The sequence below is a fragment of the Taurulus bubalis genome, assembly GCF_910589615.1.
Source record: "Taurulus bubalis genome assembly, chromosome: 9".
In the NCBI taxonomy this organism is placed as follows: Eukaryota; Metazoa; Chordata; class Actinopteri; order Perciformes; family Cottidae; genus Taurulus; species Taurulus bubalis.
In genome coordinates this window covers 2,484,920-2,502,777 of record NC_136597.1, presented here as the reverse complement: position 1 = coordinate 2,502,777, position 17,858 = coordinate 2,484,920, and the positions used below count along the sequence as shown (strand labels likewise).

The 17,858-nt window shown below is 42.9% G+C and overlaps 1 protein-coding gene across 1 annotated transcript in view; it reads right to left on the bottom strand.

Moving 5' to 3' along the window:
• The window catches only part of smpd3 (sphingomyelin phosphodiesterase 3), a gene marked incomplete at its 5' end in the record, with an annotated part of 37,422 nt that extends 24,421 nt beyond the window's left edge, over positions 1-13,001 (bottom strand). Inside the window, 3 exons of the mRNA XM_079223140.1 lie at positions 7,420-8,371; positions 8,493-8,744; positions 12,700-13,001. Coding sequence (XP_079079266.1) covers positions 7,420-8,371; positions 8,493-8,744; positions 12,700-13,001 — 1,506 coding nt within the window. The remainder of the gene's footprint in view (positions 1-7,419; positions 8,372-8,492; positions 8,745-12,699) is intronic.
• Positions 13,002-17,858: the final 4,857 nt, after the last annotated feature.

Genomic DNA, 17,858 nt, shown 5'->3' with positions numbered 1-17,858 from the left:
ATGAACACATCAGTTGTTCCTCATAGTTGCATCCATTTCATTCGCTCCCCCCTTCTTTTGGGCCAGTTAGGCTCATGCATCACACGAGTTAAGGAACTGTAGTCAAGTTCAAGCCGAGACGGAAGTCAAGTAAAGGAAGTTAAGGCAAGTCTTGAGTCAATTGAAACAAGTCCAAGTCAAGTCTCAAGTCAATCGAGTCAACCTTTTGTCACGTGTCAAATCATAGCTCAAGTCAAGGTACAGGTCTGTCGAGATCATTTAAACTCAAGTCTTGGATCAGTCCAAGTTGAGGCTCGAGTAAAATTAGACATATCCAAGTCAAGTCTTGAGTCAGTTGAGACAAGTCCAAGTTAAGGCTTGAGTTAGTTGAGACAAGTTCCCATAAACTTTTGAGTCACTTGAGAAAAGTCCAAGTCGGGTCTCAAGTCAATCAAGACCAGAGTTAAGTCATTTGAGACAGGTCAGGTGAGATATGTTCATTTCTTTGATCAGCTTATACAAGTCCATGTCTTTAATCAATCAATGCAGGCTCAAGTTAAACTTTAAGTCATTTGAGACAAGTTCAAGTCCACTCGAGTCAGTGGAGACAAGTCCAGGTCAAGGCTCGAGTAAACCCATCTCAAGTCAGTTGAATACAACAACTCAACAAGTTCAAGTGGAGTCTCTCAAGTCAATCAAAACAAGTCAAAGTTTAATTCTTGACCAACAGGAGTCCAAGTCCTTCGTCCTTGAGGGTGAATCCACGTCTGGGTTAATTCACCAGGACCAACACGTTCAACTGAAAGACTTTCAAGTTGCTTTTCAGGTCTCTGAACGCCGTTAACAAAGCCGTCAAGCCCATAGCTCTCATGGTGCTAAAGAGGTGAGCATGAAAACACACTGTATGAGCACGAGTAGAGTTGTCTTTGTTCTCACAAAGACAAACACATTTTGAGTACATGAAAGAAGAACAGATGGTCTTGAGCCGCGATGCTGAAAGGGATCATGGGACATGTGTTGTGTACTGTTCACTTGGCCAGTGTTTGATCACGTTTGGCATTGGGAATCCGGCTGAAATCCCTTCGGCCCTGAATAGGAAAGCAATTTGTGTCAATAAATAGAGGCCCTCTTGGTCATTAAAGGCCAGCGGTGGGTTTTGGGAATTGTCCCATTGATTTTCATTCTATCCAATCTAGATTTGAGTGTGTCCCTGTTTTGAAGCTTAATCCGTAGTAATGCATTCAAACTGTGTATTTACACACACACACACACACACACACACACACACACACACACACACACACACACACACACACACACACACACACACACACACACACAAACTCTTCAACCGTGCACTTAGTAGTTTGAAATAATTATAAGAGGGGATGAATGTTGAGACTGAAAAGCTTTAATTACAGAGACAGCGCCGGCTCTGCCTTTAGGGAAACATTTTTAAATTAATATTCTATCTCTGCCTCTCTCTGTCCATCTCTCTCTTTCTAGTGCGTCACTTCCCCACGAGAGACGATTCAGATTCATGTCGCTGACCTGCTGCTGCTCTCCAGGTAAATGCATCCATGGGGAAATAATGAGAATGTGTGTGTGCGCATCTGTGTGTGTGTGTGTGTGTGTGTGTGTGTGTGTGTGTGTGTGTTCCGTATTAGATTTGCTAAAGACTGAATTCATACAAGAATAACAGCATTTTAATTTCTCATAATAACCCAGACTGGGAGCAATAGCAGAGGATGGCTGGGCGGAGATTTGGACACCGCGGGTTTATTATGTATTAAATGAATTTCATTGTTGTAATAAACATACATCATGGTGCTACTAGATACTTTACCCACGCTGAAATAAAGTTATAAAGATAAATAGAGTGACCATGACAATTTCTTCCATTGAAAGAGAAATTGGAACATGATCAGGTCAACCCTACCGCCATCAAAAACATAAACATTATTGATTTTGCACAACCCAGAATAACGTTCAGTAATGTAATGACAATGCTTTTTAAATGTCCACTTTCTACATAAAGGCCCCTTTTATATATGATCACAATTATGTAAAGTCATGGTTATGATGAGGTAACTAGGGGAATGTCATTGTTAGCAGCTCTCAGCAGGAAAGTCATATGTTCTCCTCGTCCATCCACCAACCTGATCTCCCCTTTGCCTCGCTCCCCAAAGACAACACTACTTTCCACTGCTTTCCAATAAGGACGTAGTTCCTGGGGATATTAGGCTGCTTTGACTGATGTTTTAATAATAATGAATGGTTGATCCTTTGGGTCAAAGTAATTTCCCTTTCCTAACATTACATATACGACAGAATCAGAAGACAATCTAGGAATTTATTATCATGGAAAAATTAATTTGGACTAAATGTTTGATTCAGTTAAATGGACATTTTGTTTTTAGTCATTTTATTAAAGACTTACTTTAGTAATCCAGGTGGGGTTTTTAGCCACAAGATCCTTCAAACTGAAATTAGTTAAGTATTTACAATTGCAGCAAGAGGTATAAAACTGTGTCTGTTCAAAACTTTGTTTTGCAGAAAACATGCATATGCACTCTCTTCTTTAGATGTATAAAGCTGTTTGTTCTGCTCTATAAATGCTATTATTTATTTATGAGCGTAAATAAATCAACACATCTTAATCAACTGTTTGCATGGTATCTGCTCGCTTTTTACTGTGCCACAGGAAGTTTTTTAATTAGTGTGTTTGAAGTCAACAGAAGAACTGAGTAGTTATCATGATAGCTAGAATTGCTGAACAGACAAAGAGACGAAGAAGAGAAAAGACAACATAAAATCCATGGAAGATGATTACAGTGCTGCCCACAAGGCCGTGTCTGACAGGAGGAGTCTGGCAAAGTGCAGAAGCACCACAGTGATGAGTGCACACAACAGAAAGAAAAGAATTTCAGGGATCATCACTTCAACAACGACTTCCGACTGAGCGTCCTTGTTTGCGTTTGATGTGAAAGAACACACACAGTATCTGGTGGCTGTGAAGAGGAGCGCGGCGTGAACATCAGGTACATCAAATGAAGTGCGTCTAATGAGATGCGTCCCAGCTGGCGGCGAAGCGAGCCGGAGCGCCGAGCGGTAATGAGCGAGAATGACCAAAGGGTCACGGACGGGGGAGCGATGGTTGCCAAGACGTCTGGAGGATGGAGAGCGGGCACATCAAAGCCTGCAGCTAGCTGGGAGACGGGGGCTACGTGGGCATTTATTTATGTGTTCCAGTGGCGGCCGTCAGGGCCAGCTAAACCTTCTGTGCTGGCCTAAACAGAATCACAAAGTTATAGCTATTTTATAATGTAATTGTTTTGTGGTGCGAACAGCTGATCCACTGAAGGCCCGGTTAGAAAATCCACGGCCCGCCACTGATATGTACATGTACTTCTAGGGATGTGTGGTGCACTTGTGATTATGTTTATCATCATGTTATGTTACCAGTGAAAACCAATAAACGCTGCTGGTGATAACCCAACAGTTTGCTGCTTCAAAATAAACTATTTGAACCCTTTAAGCCCACACCCTAACCCCTAATCCTATTTATTGTTTGAGTTGCGTTTAGAGGTTGTACATGGGGATTATATATTATTGTAGCCCTGATTTTTATGTTTAATTTGATACCTAACATGTTTTTTTTTTGGGGGGGAGGAATTCATAACATGATTTCTTCTTGATTTTTCTGATATAAAAAGACCCTAGGGCTCAACAGGTAACAACATAATGGGGGACTTTCATTGTGAGAATGTATGGAAAAAGCCTGTTTAACAGCGATTAGCGGAGCTCTGTTTACTGTTATCTTTCAATACAAACAAGTCTACTACTAGCGCGAGGAGGACGAGTAAGCGGCAAAAATAACGGCAGACTTTTATTGAGAAAGGTTCATAACAAAATATGTTCATCATGGAATTAGCAGAGCTTTATTAGCTGCTTTCCCTTACTAAAAAAACGGTCTATTAATACTGCAGAGAGGCCGACTAAGCATAAAAAATAATGGGGATATAGGGAAAGTATCATCCCAGCGGCAGTAACCTGGCAGTAACCTGGGCCGTTTATTGTGAAGATCTTTCTCCACCATTTTGCAGCCGCTCCTTTGACCACGAACATTCTGATCACGTCTCATCAGGCAGGACGTGTTGAGGTGTGGACACACACACACACACACACACACACACACACACACACACACACACACACACACACACACACACACACACACACAGACACACGTGAGGACAATTCAATCACAAGAGTCACATTCACCGCGTCCAATCACGCGGGATTTGGAGACTCGTGGTTTTAGTTTCAGTCTCAATAAACATTTCCTGGCAGTAAGAAGAATCATTTTGTTTAACGATGTTTGCTTCCCTTCTCTGTCAGTTGGCAGTGTCAGCAGCTCGCGTAGAGACACGCACCTGCCAGCTGGCGGACGGCCAGCCTGTCAGGGGGACCCGGGATGACCTCATAGACTTGGAGGTGGTGAAACGGGGATATGAGGCCAGCTCGTAATCTGCAGTGACAGTCAGCGGGCAGGCTGTGATGATGGAGTGTGTCTTTATTAGATCTGGTACCGGGTAACGCGAGGGCATGTATGCACACAAACAGATAGATTCTCACCCACACATACAAGTGCACATTGTCGGCATCGGGTCGCACTGAGCGGACCCGTCCCAGCCTGACTGATTAACACACACACACACACACACACACACACACACAATCACACACACACACACACACACACACACACACACACACACACACACACACGCACACACACACATCATCGCTGATTCCATGCACGTTGTGTTTGTGAGCGTTTCTCTCTGCACTGCTGCTTTCTCACTCCAAGGAAAACGATGCGTGTCGCCTTATTACTAAAAAGGACTGCATTTCAAGAGAAGCATGAATCAAAGAAGAAAAAGTATGAATCCCATCCTTCTGCATGTAGCTCACACTAGTGCACTGGTTGCCATGTCATACACCCATCCTGCTTCTTGTAAGGCCATGCCTCCATTATGCATTAAGACGGCTTCCCGTCTCGTCATGTGTACAGTACATGGGATTTGTCGTCTAATGGACTCCCTCCTGTATAAATTATGCAGTAGTAGGCAATGGGGAACATACCAGGATGTCCCTGGGTTACTGTTGGAAGCATTGACTGTACACAAGAAGAGAAGCTAGTCATCATGACGTCACCTGTTGACGTTTAGAAGCCTTGAGTTTGACGCAACAAATCAACGGAGGCAGCGACCTGTCAATCACCTTATAGCCCCGCCCTAAAGTGTCCCCTGCTTTATGGTCTGTTTGACTCTAAATGACCATAATGTACTAAATGAACATCATGCTGTATTGAAGAAGACTTGAAACTAGAGATTGAGACATAAACTCATGTTTACAATGTTTACTGAGGGAATAAATCAAGAGAAGTAGAGTCATATTCTCATAGAATTCTATATAATCAGACTTCTTTTGCAGTCACCCTAAGCTAATATAAAGTTACTCGATATAGCGAATAAATTAGACATATACTGTACATATGTGCATTTAACACAATGGCGATCGAGCGCACTGATAAAAGTTTGCAATATTTATATATTTGCAGTAAGACTAACTCGGTGTCTGTAGTACAATGGAAAATAAGTGCTGTGTTCTTTTCCATTGTACACACATTTTTGTTTTTACTATGGGCTCAATTCTGATGGATAGCTTGTCAGTATGAAATTCTGGTTGCAGCTAAAGACTCTAGACTGGCAAACTCAGAGCACAATTCCTTAGTTTTCACTGATACTGAGATTCACCAACCAGGAATGAAATCTCAAGGATTTACATGTTATCCAACAAGCGATTTGATTGTGTTTATCATCAATGTGTTTGAAATACCACATATAAAGACAGATGTGGAATTATGCTAACGTGTACCACTGACGACCTTGAAAATGTATTTTGTTTGTTGTTGGTGCTTTGTTTCTCCACGCGGCAGTGGGAGTTGTGGAAAGCTTGTAATTACTCCGGTGCATTCACAATGAGTGAATGGATGTGGGTGTAAATAAGTGTATTTACCAAGTACTGTCTGCAATGGGCAGATTCTCCGTCACTGCAACTTTGTGGTAATAGTGCGTCCAACATGTACTGAGTGGCATTATTTACACGAAGGTATCCAATAGATTAGGAAGTAGTGCTAATAGATGCACCAAAGTTCTTAAAGCAGGGAAAAGATGTTTTGCATGATGATGTCTTTCCCTTCCTTTGGAGATCTACAGTAATGTATGCAAACAGCTGGCAGGTAATTTTAACTCTTCGTCCAGTCTTTCACAAATGTACAATAGAGTTAATTTAGTATAAATAGACTTAATAGGCAGATTCAATTACCGCCCCGCCAACAGTACGGATAGCGCCGTCAGAGATGACAAGATTAGCTTTCGGCTGAAACGGCACAGAGGAGCAATCAGAGCTCAGACACATCTTTGCTGCGGGGAAAGCGTAAAATTAGGTCCACTGTGACATTTAGTTATAATTCAGCTCAATTTGAAATGAATTGAGACATGGATTTAAAAAAAGAGGATCTTTTCCATGTTACGTCGACAGTGAGGAGACAATCCAAGTTGTCTATTCTTTTGACTCAATTTCCTGCGATCTTGTCAAAGCCTACAAAAAGCAGCCCCCTCTAAATATAGACCAGTATATTAGTTATTACATTTCTCAAAGTGGTCTCTGCACTGACCTTTCTGCGAAAACGACTGAAATTACTTTGTGAAACAATGGCAAAATGACAAGAAAGTTGATCCGTCTCAAAACTACTTTATGGACATAGATTTGATATTACTGAGCTTTGGGGCATGATCATGTCAACATGTGTGAAGGGTCTTTAAATAAATGAGCTCTATGAAAAAAAAGGATTTCTATTGGATTTCAATCCTAATTGCGTGGTTGTCATTCATTTTTATGAAATGCACTAAGATGATTAGCTTAGCTTAGCTTAGCTAAGACAAATACAGGAAGCAGGGGTAAACTGCTTGACTCTGTCCAAAGGTAAAAAATAATCACTCATGAGTTTGTTATATCTGGTTTGTTAAACTTACATAAAAGGATAAAAACTAGTTCCAAACTATGTGCCAGTCCATTTCCTCGCCGGGTACAGTGACTTCCTGGAGTTTGGTGGTCAACGTGAAGTTGCCTCAACAAGTTACACAGGACAGATCCAGGGTTGCTGTTAGCCCTTTTCCAGTTTTTATGCTGAACTGAGATTCTAGCTCTTATTCCAGAGTGATGGGACAAATGTAAGGCGGGAATCAATATTCTGACCAACTCTTGGCAGGAACTCGAGCAAGCAATTTTCTAAAATATCGAGCTACTTCTTTAATGACTGAAAAAAAAGAGAAGAAGAGGAGCAAGAGAAAGTAAAGCAACATTTCTGACCTTGGCAAACAGCGCGCCCTTGGCTGCCAGTGCATCCTCCCCTCTCCCGTTGGGGTAGCACTCGAACCGTGCATCCAAGATCGGGTAACGGCTGGCCAGCATCAGCCCACTGTTCAGGAATTTGAACATTGAGCAGCATCCCTTCCAGCCGTACCGGCCAACGTCGCTCAGCACGTAAGGGAAGTAGCGATGCAGCTGACGCCGCAGTCTGGTCGTCGAACCGTGGTCAAACACTTCCTGTAGAGCCAGGAAATCCAGGTTGGCAGGGAAAAAGGCAGAGATCTCGTGGTCAAATGTCTCATCTCCATGGCGGCGTTTTCTCCCGGGACGCTTGAAGATTGACGTACGAGGGACGTGAGAGAGAGTATTGTTGGAGGATATGCCGACGCCACCGTCACCGCCATGGTAACGAGCGAGGGATTCCCTGGAGGCGGTCATGCTGCCCGTGTCTCCAGCCGCCTGCTCCCCAGGCCGATGGTTCCCTGTTTCGGCCTCCTCCTCTTGCGGGTCCGGCTCCGGGGCGCTGATGCTGATTTGAACCCCTGCGGCGTGAAGTGGGCAGTCTGAGGACGGTTTTGTCTGGGTCCCTTCCCCATGCATGGGACAGTCATGATGGCCACCTGGAGCTCCCGTGGAATGCAAGGGGCAGTCTGGAGCCTCCCCTGAGGTGTGAACGGGACAGTCCGAGCTGCCGCTAGGCCCCACAGGGTGGAGGGGACAGTCTGCTGCCGTGTCTCCTCCGTCTGGGTGAAGAGGGCATTCAGAGGTACCCTGGTCTCCCGCGGAGGGGTGAACCGGGCAGTCGGCGGCACCTGAGGGGTGGATCGGGCACTCGGTGAGGGGTTCAGGTTCGGTGTCGGCTGGTCCGTTGGTGGTGTGTGTTTGGTCTGGACGCTGGTCCAGAGAGGAGGTGCGGCGGAATCCTGTGGCAAGGCTGCTGAAGGACGCCGCACTGATGAACGCAACAGAACAAGAGAAAATGCATTCATTTGATTTATATTCATGACACGAGTGAAGGCTTTCACTACTGCTAAGACGTACGCAGAAGGATCCCAGGAGCGAGCTCTCCTCACCTGATGGAAGTGTTGGTCGGTGAGTCGATGTAGATCTTAATCTGAGGCCGGCTGGCACCGTTGCGGATCCTCTTCCCCACCTCCCGGGCTCTCCTGTGCGTGTCCGACAGGTTGTTGAACCTGGCCAGAGAGTCGGGCAGCAGACACACGTTGGCACTGCAGAAACAGAAGCTTCTGCCCTGTGGCCTCCATTCCCCGAGGCCGAACCCTCCTGGCCCAGCCTGGCCCTGCTCGGCCTGGTGTTTGTCTGGCCTGCACAAGGGAAGCAATGAAAACACTATATCAAGTCAAACAGAGGCTCTGGAGTACAGAAATAGCCCTCCGTAAGGTATGAAAAGAATAGTCTTAGTTTAGGAAATACGGTTATTCACTTTCTTGTTGGTTAGCTTGTTAGCTTAGCATGGAACCTGGAAGCAGGGAGAAACCGCTACCTGGCTCATTATGTATGGATATGTTGAGCAGACCCATTTTGATATCTTTTAAAGAAGATATGCAGCCTCATTTAGAGAAACTTTATGCATATCTAGCTTGTACCATAGATATTGTCTGCATTAACTTACTGCAATAACAGTAAGTAATGTCCTAATCTGTTTCTGTATGCTTCCCATACAACCAACATTTTATTTTCATTTCATTATGTTTTCTTCCCAAATCTATCAATCTATCCTCCTCTACTGACTCCTTTAGGATCACTGCTATTTGATCCTATATTATGGAAAAACCTGGAACCCTTTCAATAAACCACTACCACATTCATTGTGAGGCAGCAGTATAATTACTGGAAACAAACACAGATAACAAAGGGAATGTCGAACATTGTGGTGCCACTAGGAAATCTGAATAACCGGGAGAGAGTGCTGCTCCTCCACAGCAAACAGATCTAAATACAGCATTTCAAATTCCGTGGTTATGGTGGGTCGCCAAATTGCTGCGTGTTTGGATAACCAAACACTCACTGAGAACTGATTGAGCCTGGCAGCTGGAGGCCAGACCAATGAGCAAACTCTTTACAGTAGATAATGACTCCATTTTCTTCCTCTGGAAATCTCCAAACTCAGGGAACAACTGGCACTGCAGATATAAAATGAAGCATGACTCTGCAAGTGAATGGCCTATTTTTCACCTCAGATATATTCTGAAACCCATTTGATGAATAGGTTAGGAGAGAATCGACAGTGAAACTTGTCTGTTTCCAGAACAGTTTGGATGGAGACCATCTTGCCATGAGATAACACCGCTAGGACTGTGAATTATACTATCCAACTATAAGCCATTTCATATCTCGATGGCAATCTATATAATGAAATGGGATGTTTTATGGCAGATAAATTCATACAAAGTCTATATGATATAACCACATGGTAAAGCCACCTTTGCAAACTCCTGAGAATTTAAAACCTTTTAAGCCCCGTTAAGCACCAAGGCATTTTTTAGGATTTAGCTCGAAATAGCATACCCAAACTAAAAAGGGTGTATCTCTGCAACCACAAGGGCTATTTGAATAATTTTGGTGTTATAATAAAGGCAACCCTCGTGAGCTTTTGGTCAGATGTATAAATATTAGTATATATGTTGCTGGCTAAGAGTAAATAAAGATTGAAACACAGAACAAATAGAAGTTCCAGGTCCGCCTATAGAAAAAAGCACTTTCAGGATGATTATCTCCTTGAAATGATGCTTCAATAAGAAGAAGAAGAAGAAGAAGAAGAAGAAGAAGAAGAAGAAGAAGAAGAAGAAGAAGAAGAAGAAGAAGAAGAAGAAGCCCTGAGGCTCTCCCAAATCATAGCACAATATGTGAACAGTCTCTCTGCACTGTTTTCACTTGAACAAGTGAAGCAGAACAAAGTCAGATTGGGTAAAGTACAGAGAGAATTCAGGCGAGGTTTCCAAAATTTGCATTTTGGCACATTTGCGCATATTTTCGCGCATCTGTGACATTTGAATTTTTTCATGTAGCAAACCTTATATTTCACTTTCATATGACTTATGGTGTTAAATAAACTTGTATCAGTGTGGATTTACTGGGGGAAATGCATTTTTTCAACAAAAAAAAATAAAGTTTCAGAATGTGCTGACTCAGCGATTTATGTTGCTGTGTTCTTTGGTTCGTATCTCGGTGATGCTTTGCAGCAGAGGGATTTGGTGAATAGATTTGGAATCTGTGTGGAATTGTCTTGCTTTTTGCTATTTGTCTTTTTCTGATAGCACCAAGCTACGGGCTGCTAGTTCTGGAAACATGCAGAGTGGGCTGACTCGTGACAAAATTATAACTATTTTATTTTAATAATTATTTTAGTTGGTGTTTGAGTTGTGTTGAAATGGCTGACTAATTATTGTAGCCCAGGTTCTCTTGTTTAATTTGATGTGTAGCATCAATATATTTGTTCATGATTATTGTAATGTTTTAAAAAAGGACCTATATAGGTCCATGCAGGGCTTAAAAGGTTAATACTTGACATTGTACTGAGTATTTTCTCATTTAATTAAGAACTTTAGCGCAAAATGAGCATCAAGTGAAATTATAAAGCAAAAAAAGAAGTCCATATTGAACTGAGTAGTAATGTAAAGATGTTAAAACAAAACTGCAATCTTCAAAAAGCTTCAAAAATATTCACTTTGTTGTTGTTGTGAGTAAGTTAAGTTAGTACGTACTTGTTTCCTCATTATCAATTGAGATGATGTAATTGTCTATCACGATATCTCTATATATAAATAAATCAGGACACGCTTTCATTGAAAGACGGAACTTTGTCTGATAATGCACTTTGTTAGTTTCCTACAATATGAGCATGCAGCAACTAAAGCTGGAGACTAAAGATGGAGCTCACAGCGGTTAGGAAGAGGTCCTGGTTTAAAAGTGAAAAACATGAACTTGAGGCGCAATATTTTCATTTTTATTGACATTTATCTGAAACTGCAATCTTTCCCGAACCTTAATCAAAGTGTTTTTGTTGCCTGAATCCAACCGCATACGTGATTCAGGGTTCAAACCCTCGGTTCCAGCTTACTGCATCGAGTAGTCACAGTTTTCCCTTTGATGAAATTCTATCGTGCAAGTGCTCTTGACTATGCATGTCCTAGAAAAGCAGAATGCACAGCTGTTTTGATTTCACTTGAACTTTAATAAGACCAATATGTATCACATCTGTGTGTGCAGATAATCTATCTGAAGCCAATCCGCTGACCGCGTGCGAGGCTGCAGCTGTCTGTATGGAAGCTTGATTAAATAATAAGTGCAACGTTGTATTGTGCTTTGCATATAGATGAAATAAAAAAAAACATAGTCACTAAGCATCCTCGAAATCCTGGAAGCAGTTAGACTTTGGGAAAACAACGTAGTAGTATATAAAACGACAACATTTTATTTATGAGACTTCAACTTCTGAAATAACTCTTCCTGCCTTACAACTCTATTGAGCCTCGCCACACAATGAGTAAAGCAATATTTATATATTTGAGAGGGGTTCCATGAGGCCATGAGACGATATATGATTTGGGCTTCACACCTGCTCCTGACGAGACTTAAGATTTACACTTTTTAGAGAACCTTCTGAGGACTTTCAGTGGAGCATCTGAGGACTTTCAGGGGCCCTTTTTGAGAATTTTCAGGGGACCTTGTGAGGACTTTTAAAAGACCTTCTGAGGAATTTCAGGAGACCTTTTGAAAACCTTTAGAGAACCTTTTGAGGACTTTTAGAGAACCTTCAAAAGACTTTCAGGGGACCTTTTGAGAACTTTTAGAGGACCTTTTGAGGCCTTTTAGAAAAGCCTCAGAAGACTTTCAGGGGACCTTCTGAAGACCTTTAGAGCACCTTCAGAAGACTTGCAGGGGACTTTTTGAGAACTTTTAGAGGACCTTTTGAGGATTTTTAGAAAAGCTTCAGAAGACTTTCAGGGGACCTTTTGAGAACTTTTAGAGGACCTTTTGAAGACTTTTAGAGCACCTTCAGAAGACTTGCAGGGGACCTTTTGAGGACTTTTAGAAAAGCTTCAGAAGACTTTCAGGGAACCTTCTGAAGACCTTTAGAGGATCTTCTGAAGACCTTTAGCGGACCTTCTGAGGACCTTTAGAGGATGTGAAAGGAGTGGATAAAAAATGTCTGTTCACTTTGGGTTTAATGAATACTAGCAATAGCAACAACACAGACAGGAGATAGAGATTTGACTCGAAAACAAGAGGTAGTAAAAGAAAACGGTCCACACTAACCTGCGATGGGTGTACAGGTATGGCTGGCGGACGGCCTGCAGGGGAGCCCAGAGGACGAAGCCCAGCAGGGCGAATGGCAGGGAGGCAAGAAAGAGGAGTAGATAAAGAGGCACGGAAATCAGCACGCACAGGGTGAGGAAGGAGCAAGGGTCCTGGGAGCGCCGACGCTTCTCCAGCGACGTGGCCACGCAGGAGGCCAGCAGCTGGTCCAGGAGCCAGTAGCAGGGGAACACCAGGCTCCACGACAAGCCATCCAGGAAGTGCAGACAGGCCCCAGAGTAAGGGGTGGTGTGGAGAACCATCTCTTTCCTTTCCTTTCTCCCTCTTTCTTCCTCTCTCTGTCACTTTCTCCTCACCTCGCACGCTATGTCCACATCCACATGCAAATCTCTTCCAGAGATGACATGAGCATGAATAAATAAATAAAAAGAAATCAGACTCAAATGTAGACCCTCCCCCCTCCTTAGAGAGAGGTACACTACATGGTTTGGGGTGAGTCAATTTGTGTTGATCTTCACAGACAAGTCTGTCTCAGTAGCACCTCCCGTCCCTCAGCAATTACAACTTGTACAAGGGGGGTCAAGGAGCGCAGTCTGGCGGGAAGGGGTTTCCATGACAAGAGCGTTTCCGTTGATGAAGGATCTACAATTGCGAGGACTCCAGCGACCTCGGAAGGGGGCGGCCATTAAACATCACCCGGCCGTTAAACATCACCGTTTCCTTAGGACCTGGAGAGAGTGAGCTGATCGATAGAACAATAGAGCAAGGACATAGGGAAGAGGAGAGAGAGAGGGAGAAAGGTGGGGAGGAAAAAGACACAGGAGATTAGTGACGGACTTGCTGCGAGCAAAAATGAACCTTGTATACGTCCTAATGTTTGTGAATGCATCATGGATATACTGTAGTTCTCACAGGTGCTTTTAAGTCCACAGGCAAAAGTAATAAAGAGAATTCTGTGCGAGTGTGTTTTCATCAACCTTTAATGAACTGAGAAAAACAAATCCAAATGAAGACAAATAATGTACAACACCATTGAATAAAATAAGCATTCATATTCAATAGCATGTAGCCCAGTTCACTGAGATACAATGCCTAACAGCAGTTGACTAACTACTTCTACATAAAATACTAGGCTGAACACATGTAAATGTAAACCTTTTTTTAAAGCAACAAACATGCATAAATCTTTCGTGGTATTCATCCCAACTCTTTTATTCCCTCATTGGCAACGTTTTCTGCTATTTGGTCTTTGAGCATAAAGCAACAACAGATTGAAATATGTTCACATCATTTTTTTTGGTGGCTACAGCTTCAAATTCATTTAGGACTGGAAGGCTAGCCTTGAGTACGACAACCTTGCTTTGACTTGACTGGAAAGATAATTTAGTTTAGTGCAACCAAGCTAACATTATAGTAATTTCAAATAGGCTAACCCAGAGCAGCTAGCATAGCTACTTGCCAACTCAAAACCCACCTGGCTCAAACCAACTGTACGAACCAGATCAATCCGGCTTCAGATCTCATCACAGCACAGAAACAGCCCTAATCAAACTCACCAACGACTCCAACGACTTCTCTGATGACCACTCCCTCAACATCCTCATCCTACTGGACCTCAGTGCAGTCTTTGACCAACCACTCCACCCTCTTCTTTATCAACCACTCCATCCTCTTCTTTATCAACCACTCCATCCTCTTCTTTATCAACCACTCCATCCTCTTCTTTATCAACCACTCCATCCTCTTCTTTATCAACCACTCCATCCTCTTCTTTATCAACCACTCCATCCTCTTCTTTATCAACCACTCCATCCTCTTCTTTATCAACCACTCCATCCTCTTCTTTATCAACCACTCCATCCTCCTCTTCTTTATCAACCACTCCATCCTCCTCTTCTTTATCAACCACTCCATCCTCCTCTTCTTTATCAACCACTCCATCCTCTCCTTTATCAACAACTCCATCCTCTCCTTTATCAACAACTCCATCCTCCTCTTCTTTATCAACCACTCCATCCTCTTCTTTATCAACCACTCCATCCTCTCCTTTATCAACCACTCCATCCTCCTCTCTTTTATCAACCACTCCCTCCTCTTCTTTATCAACCACCTCATCCTCTCCTTTATCAACCACTCCATCCTCCTCTTCTTTATCAACCACTCCATCCTCTCCTTTATCAACCACTCCATCCTCCTCTTCTTTATCAACCACTCCATCCTCTCCTTTATCAACAACTCCATCTTCCTCTTCTTTATCAACCACTCCATCCTCTTCTTTATCAACCACTCCATCCTCCTCTTCTTTATCAACCACTCCATCCTCTTCTTTATCAACCACTCCATCCTCCTCTTCTTTATCAACCACTCCATCCTCCTCTTCTTTATCAACCACTCCACCCTCTTCTCTTTTATCAATCACTCCCTCCTCTTCTTTATCAACCACTCCATCCTCTTCTCTTTTATCAACCACTCCCTCCTCTTCTTTATCAACCACTCCATCCTCTTCTCTTTTATCAACCACTCCCTCCTCTTCTTTATCAACCACTCCATCCTCCTCTTCTTTATCAACCACTCCATCCTCCTCTTCTTTATCAACCACTCCATCCTCTTCTCTTTTATCAACCACTCCATCCTCTTCTTTATCAACCACTCCATCCTCCTCTTCTTTATCAACCACTCCATCCTCCCTCCACATTGCTGGCACATCCCTCTCCTGGTTCAAGTCATACCTCTCCGACCGCCAACAGTTCATAATCATCAATAAATCCAAGTCTGCAATCCTACTTCCTCAAACTCAACAATGACGAATCAGAAGTCCTCATCATCGACCCCAAATCATCGCACCACAACTTCTCCCCCTGCATCGATGTTCCTGCCCCCACACACCTCTGTAACCTTGGCGTCATCTTCGATCCAACCCTCTCCTTTGAACGCCACGTAAAGCACTTCACAAAAAACGCCTTCTTTCATTTAAAAAACATTGCCCGTCTACGCCCCTCCCTCTCCTCCTCTGCCTCAGAAACACTCATCCTCGTCTTCATCGCCTCTCGAATGGACCAAAGCGTTTAAAGCGCTATTATTGTTATTGTCTCGCTGGAAGGTTTTATTGCTAATACAAAACTAAGCTACTGTCATAGATAACATAATGTAATGTTACATTAGGTTAACTGAATTCTTAATACAAAGTTTACTGCTGTAGATAATAGATGATTTTAATAATTTATCATGTAAGTCATTCTGACTTAACCATGAGTACTAATACAAGTTATTACATGACAGCAAACAACTTAAAATATGCTTCCGCTACATTTTAATAATTAAGGTCCATATCTTAATAGGAAATGGTCTGTGGTAAATGGTCCAGAATGACAATCAATATGACATTAACCCCCGCAGTGTAAAACATCTTCCTGACCACAGCAGACTGAACCAGAATTGACTGCCAGTGGAAGCTTTACATCCGACTATATTACCAACACAAGCCACGATGGGAGAATCAATTCCACCAGCATGAATAAATAATGAATAGATTAGTTCATTCCTGACAACAGCTCTGGGTTTATGAAGACAGAGACATGAAGACACAGGGGACCACCTGAGCAGCCGGCTTGCACAGAGTCACATCGACTCAATGACTCCATCGTCCAAACCACACGGAATCTCACCGTCTGCTGTACAAACATCATGCTAACACACATCATGCTAACACACACTACACTAGGGAAAATTAGGAAATCGTCAATAAAATATGATTCAAAATATAAATAAAGGAGCTATGAACTTGTTATTTGGTCTTGTCATGAGAAGGAAGTCTCCTTCAATGGTAAAACACAATGTTTTCACCCTCTATAACACGTGCCTGTTGAAAAAAACAGGGATCAGAGCAGAGCCTACCTTTAATAACACGCCCGCCTTCAATAAGACACGCCTACCTTCAATAAGACACGCCTACCTTCAATAAGGCACGCCTACCTTCAATAAGACAACATGTCATGCCTACCTCCAATAAGACACGCCGACATTCAATAAGACACGCCTACCTTTAATAAGACACGCCTACATTCAATAAGACACACCTGCCTTCAATAAGATACACCCACCTCCAATAAGACACGCCGACATTCAATAAGACACGCCTACCTTCAATAAGACACACCCACATTCAATAAGACACGCCCACATTCAATAAGACACGCCTACCTTCAATCAGACACACCCACCTCCAACAAGACACGTCCACCTTCAATAAGACACGCCTACCTTCAATAAGACACACCCACCTCCAACAAGACACACCCACCTTCAATAAGACACGCCTACATTCAATAAGACACGCCTACCTTCAATCAGACACACCCACCTCCAACAAGACACGTCCACCTTCAATAAGACACGCCTACCTTCAATAAGACACACCCACCTCCAACAAGACACACCCACCTCCAACAAGACACGTCCACCTTCAATAAGACACACCTACCTTCAATAAGACATGCCCACCGTCAATAAAACACGCCTACATTAACTAAGACACACCCACCTCCAATCAGACACGCCCACCTTCAATAACTTCAGTGAGCAGCATGAAGCTACACAAGGACCCACACAACTCAGACAAAAGCAACACAATGAAAATAACAACGACATTTGCTCGGGTGAAACGGTACTCATGAGTACTGTTACTTAACCCTAGAACACTAACGTCGGGTGATTTTCGCCCGTCAAATAAAGTTATTGTATATCATTTTATGTCCATCCTGGTAATCTTCTTCACAGTCAAAACCTTTGGGTACAACATTCATGTTGTTGTGTCGGCACAGTGTTCCCCGTTTGGTAAGACGACTGACTTGCCGCCTGATACCGACCGACTTCCTCTTATTCTCTTATTCTTAAGATAGTGAATGTGACTGTGATGGTAATTGGTTGAAGCACAGTTTAAGCTACTGGTCTCCACTTAGCGTAAACAGAGCACGGAGCTTGCAGAGAGAGTCGCTGACTTAATGAAAGCAGCAAACAGAAGGCTAACCCCTACACTCTTAACTCTAATCCAGACAAATTCTCTTTTTCCACTGCAGCCTGACATTAAAGCTGCAATTTGCAGCCTTCCCTCAATAAAATGAGCTATTTATGGCTCACGGTTTTAGGTTTGATAAAAAAAC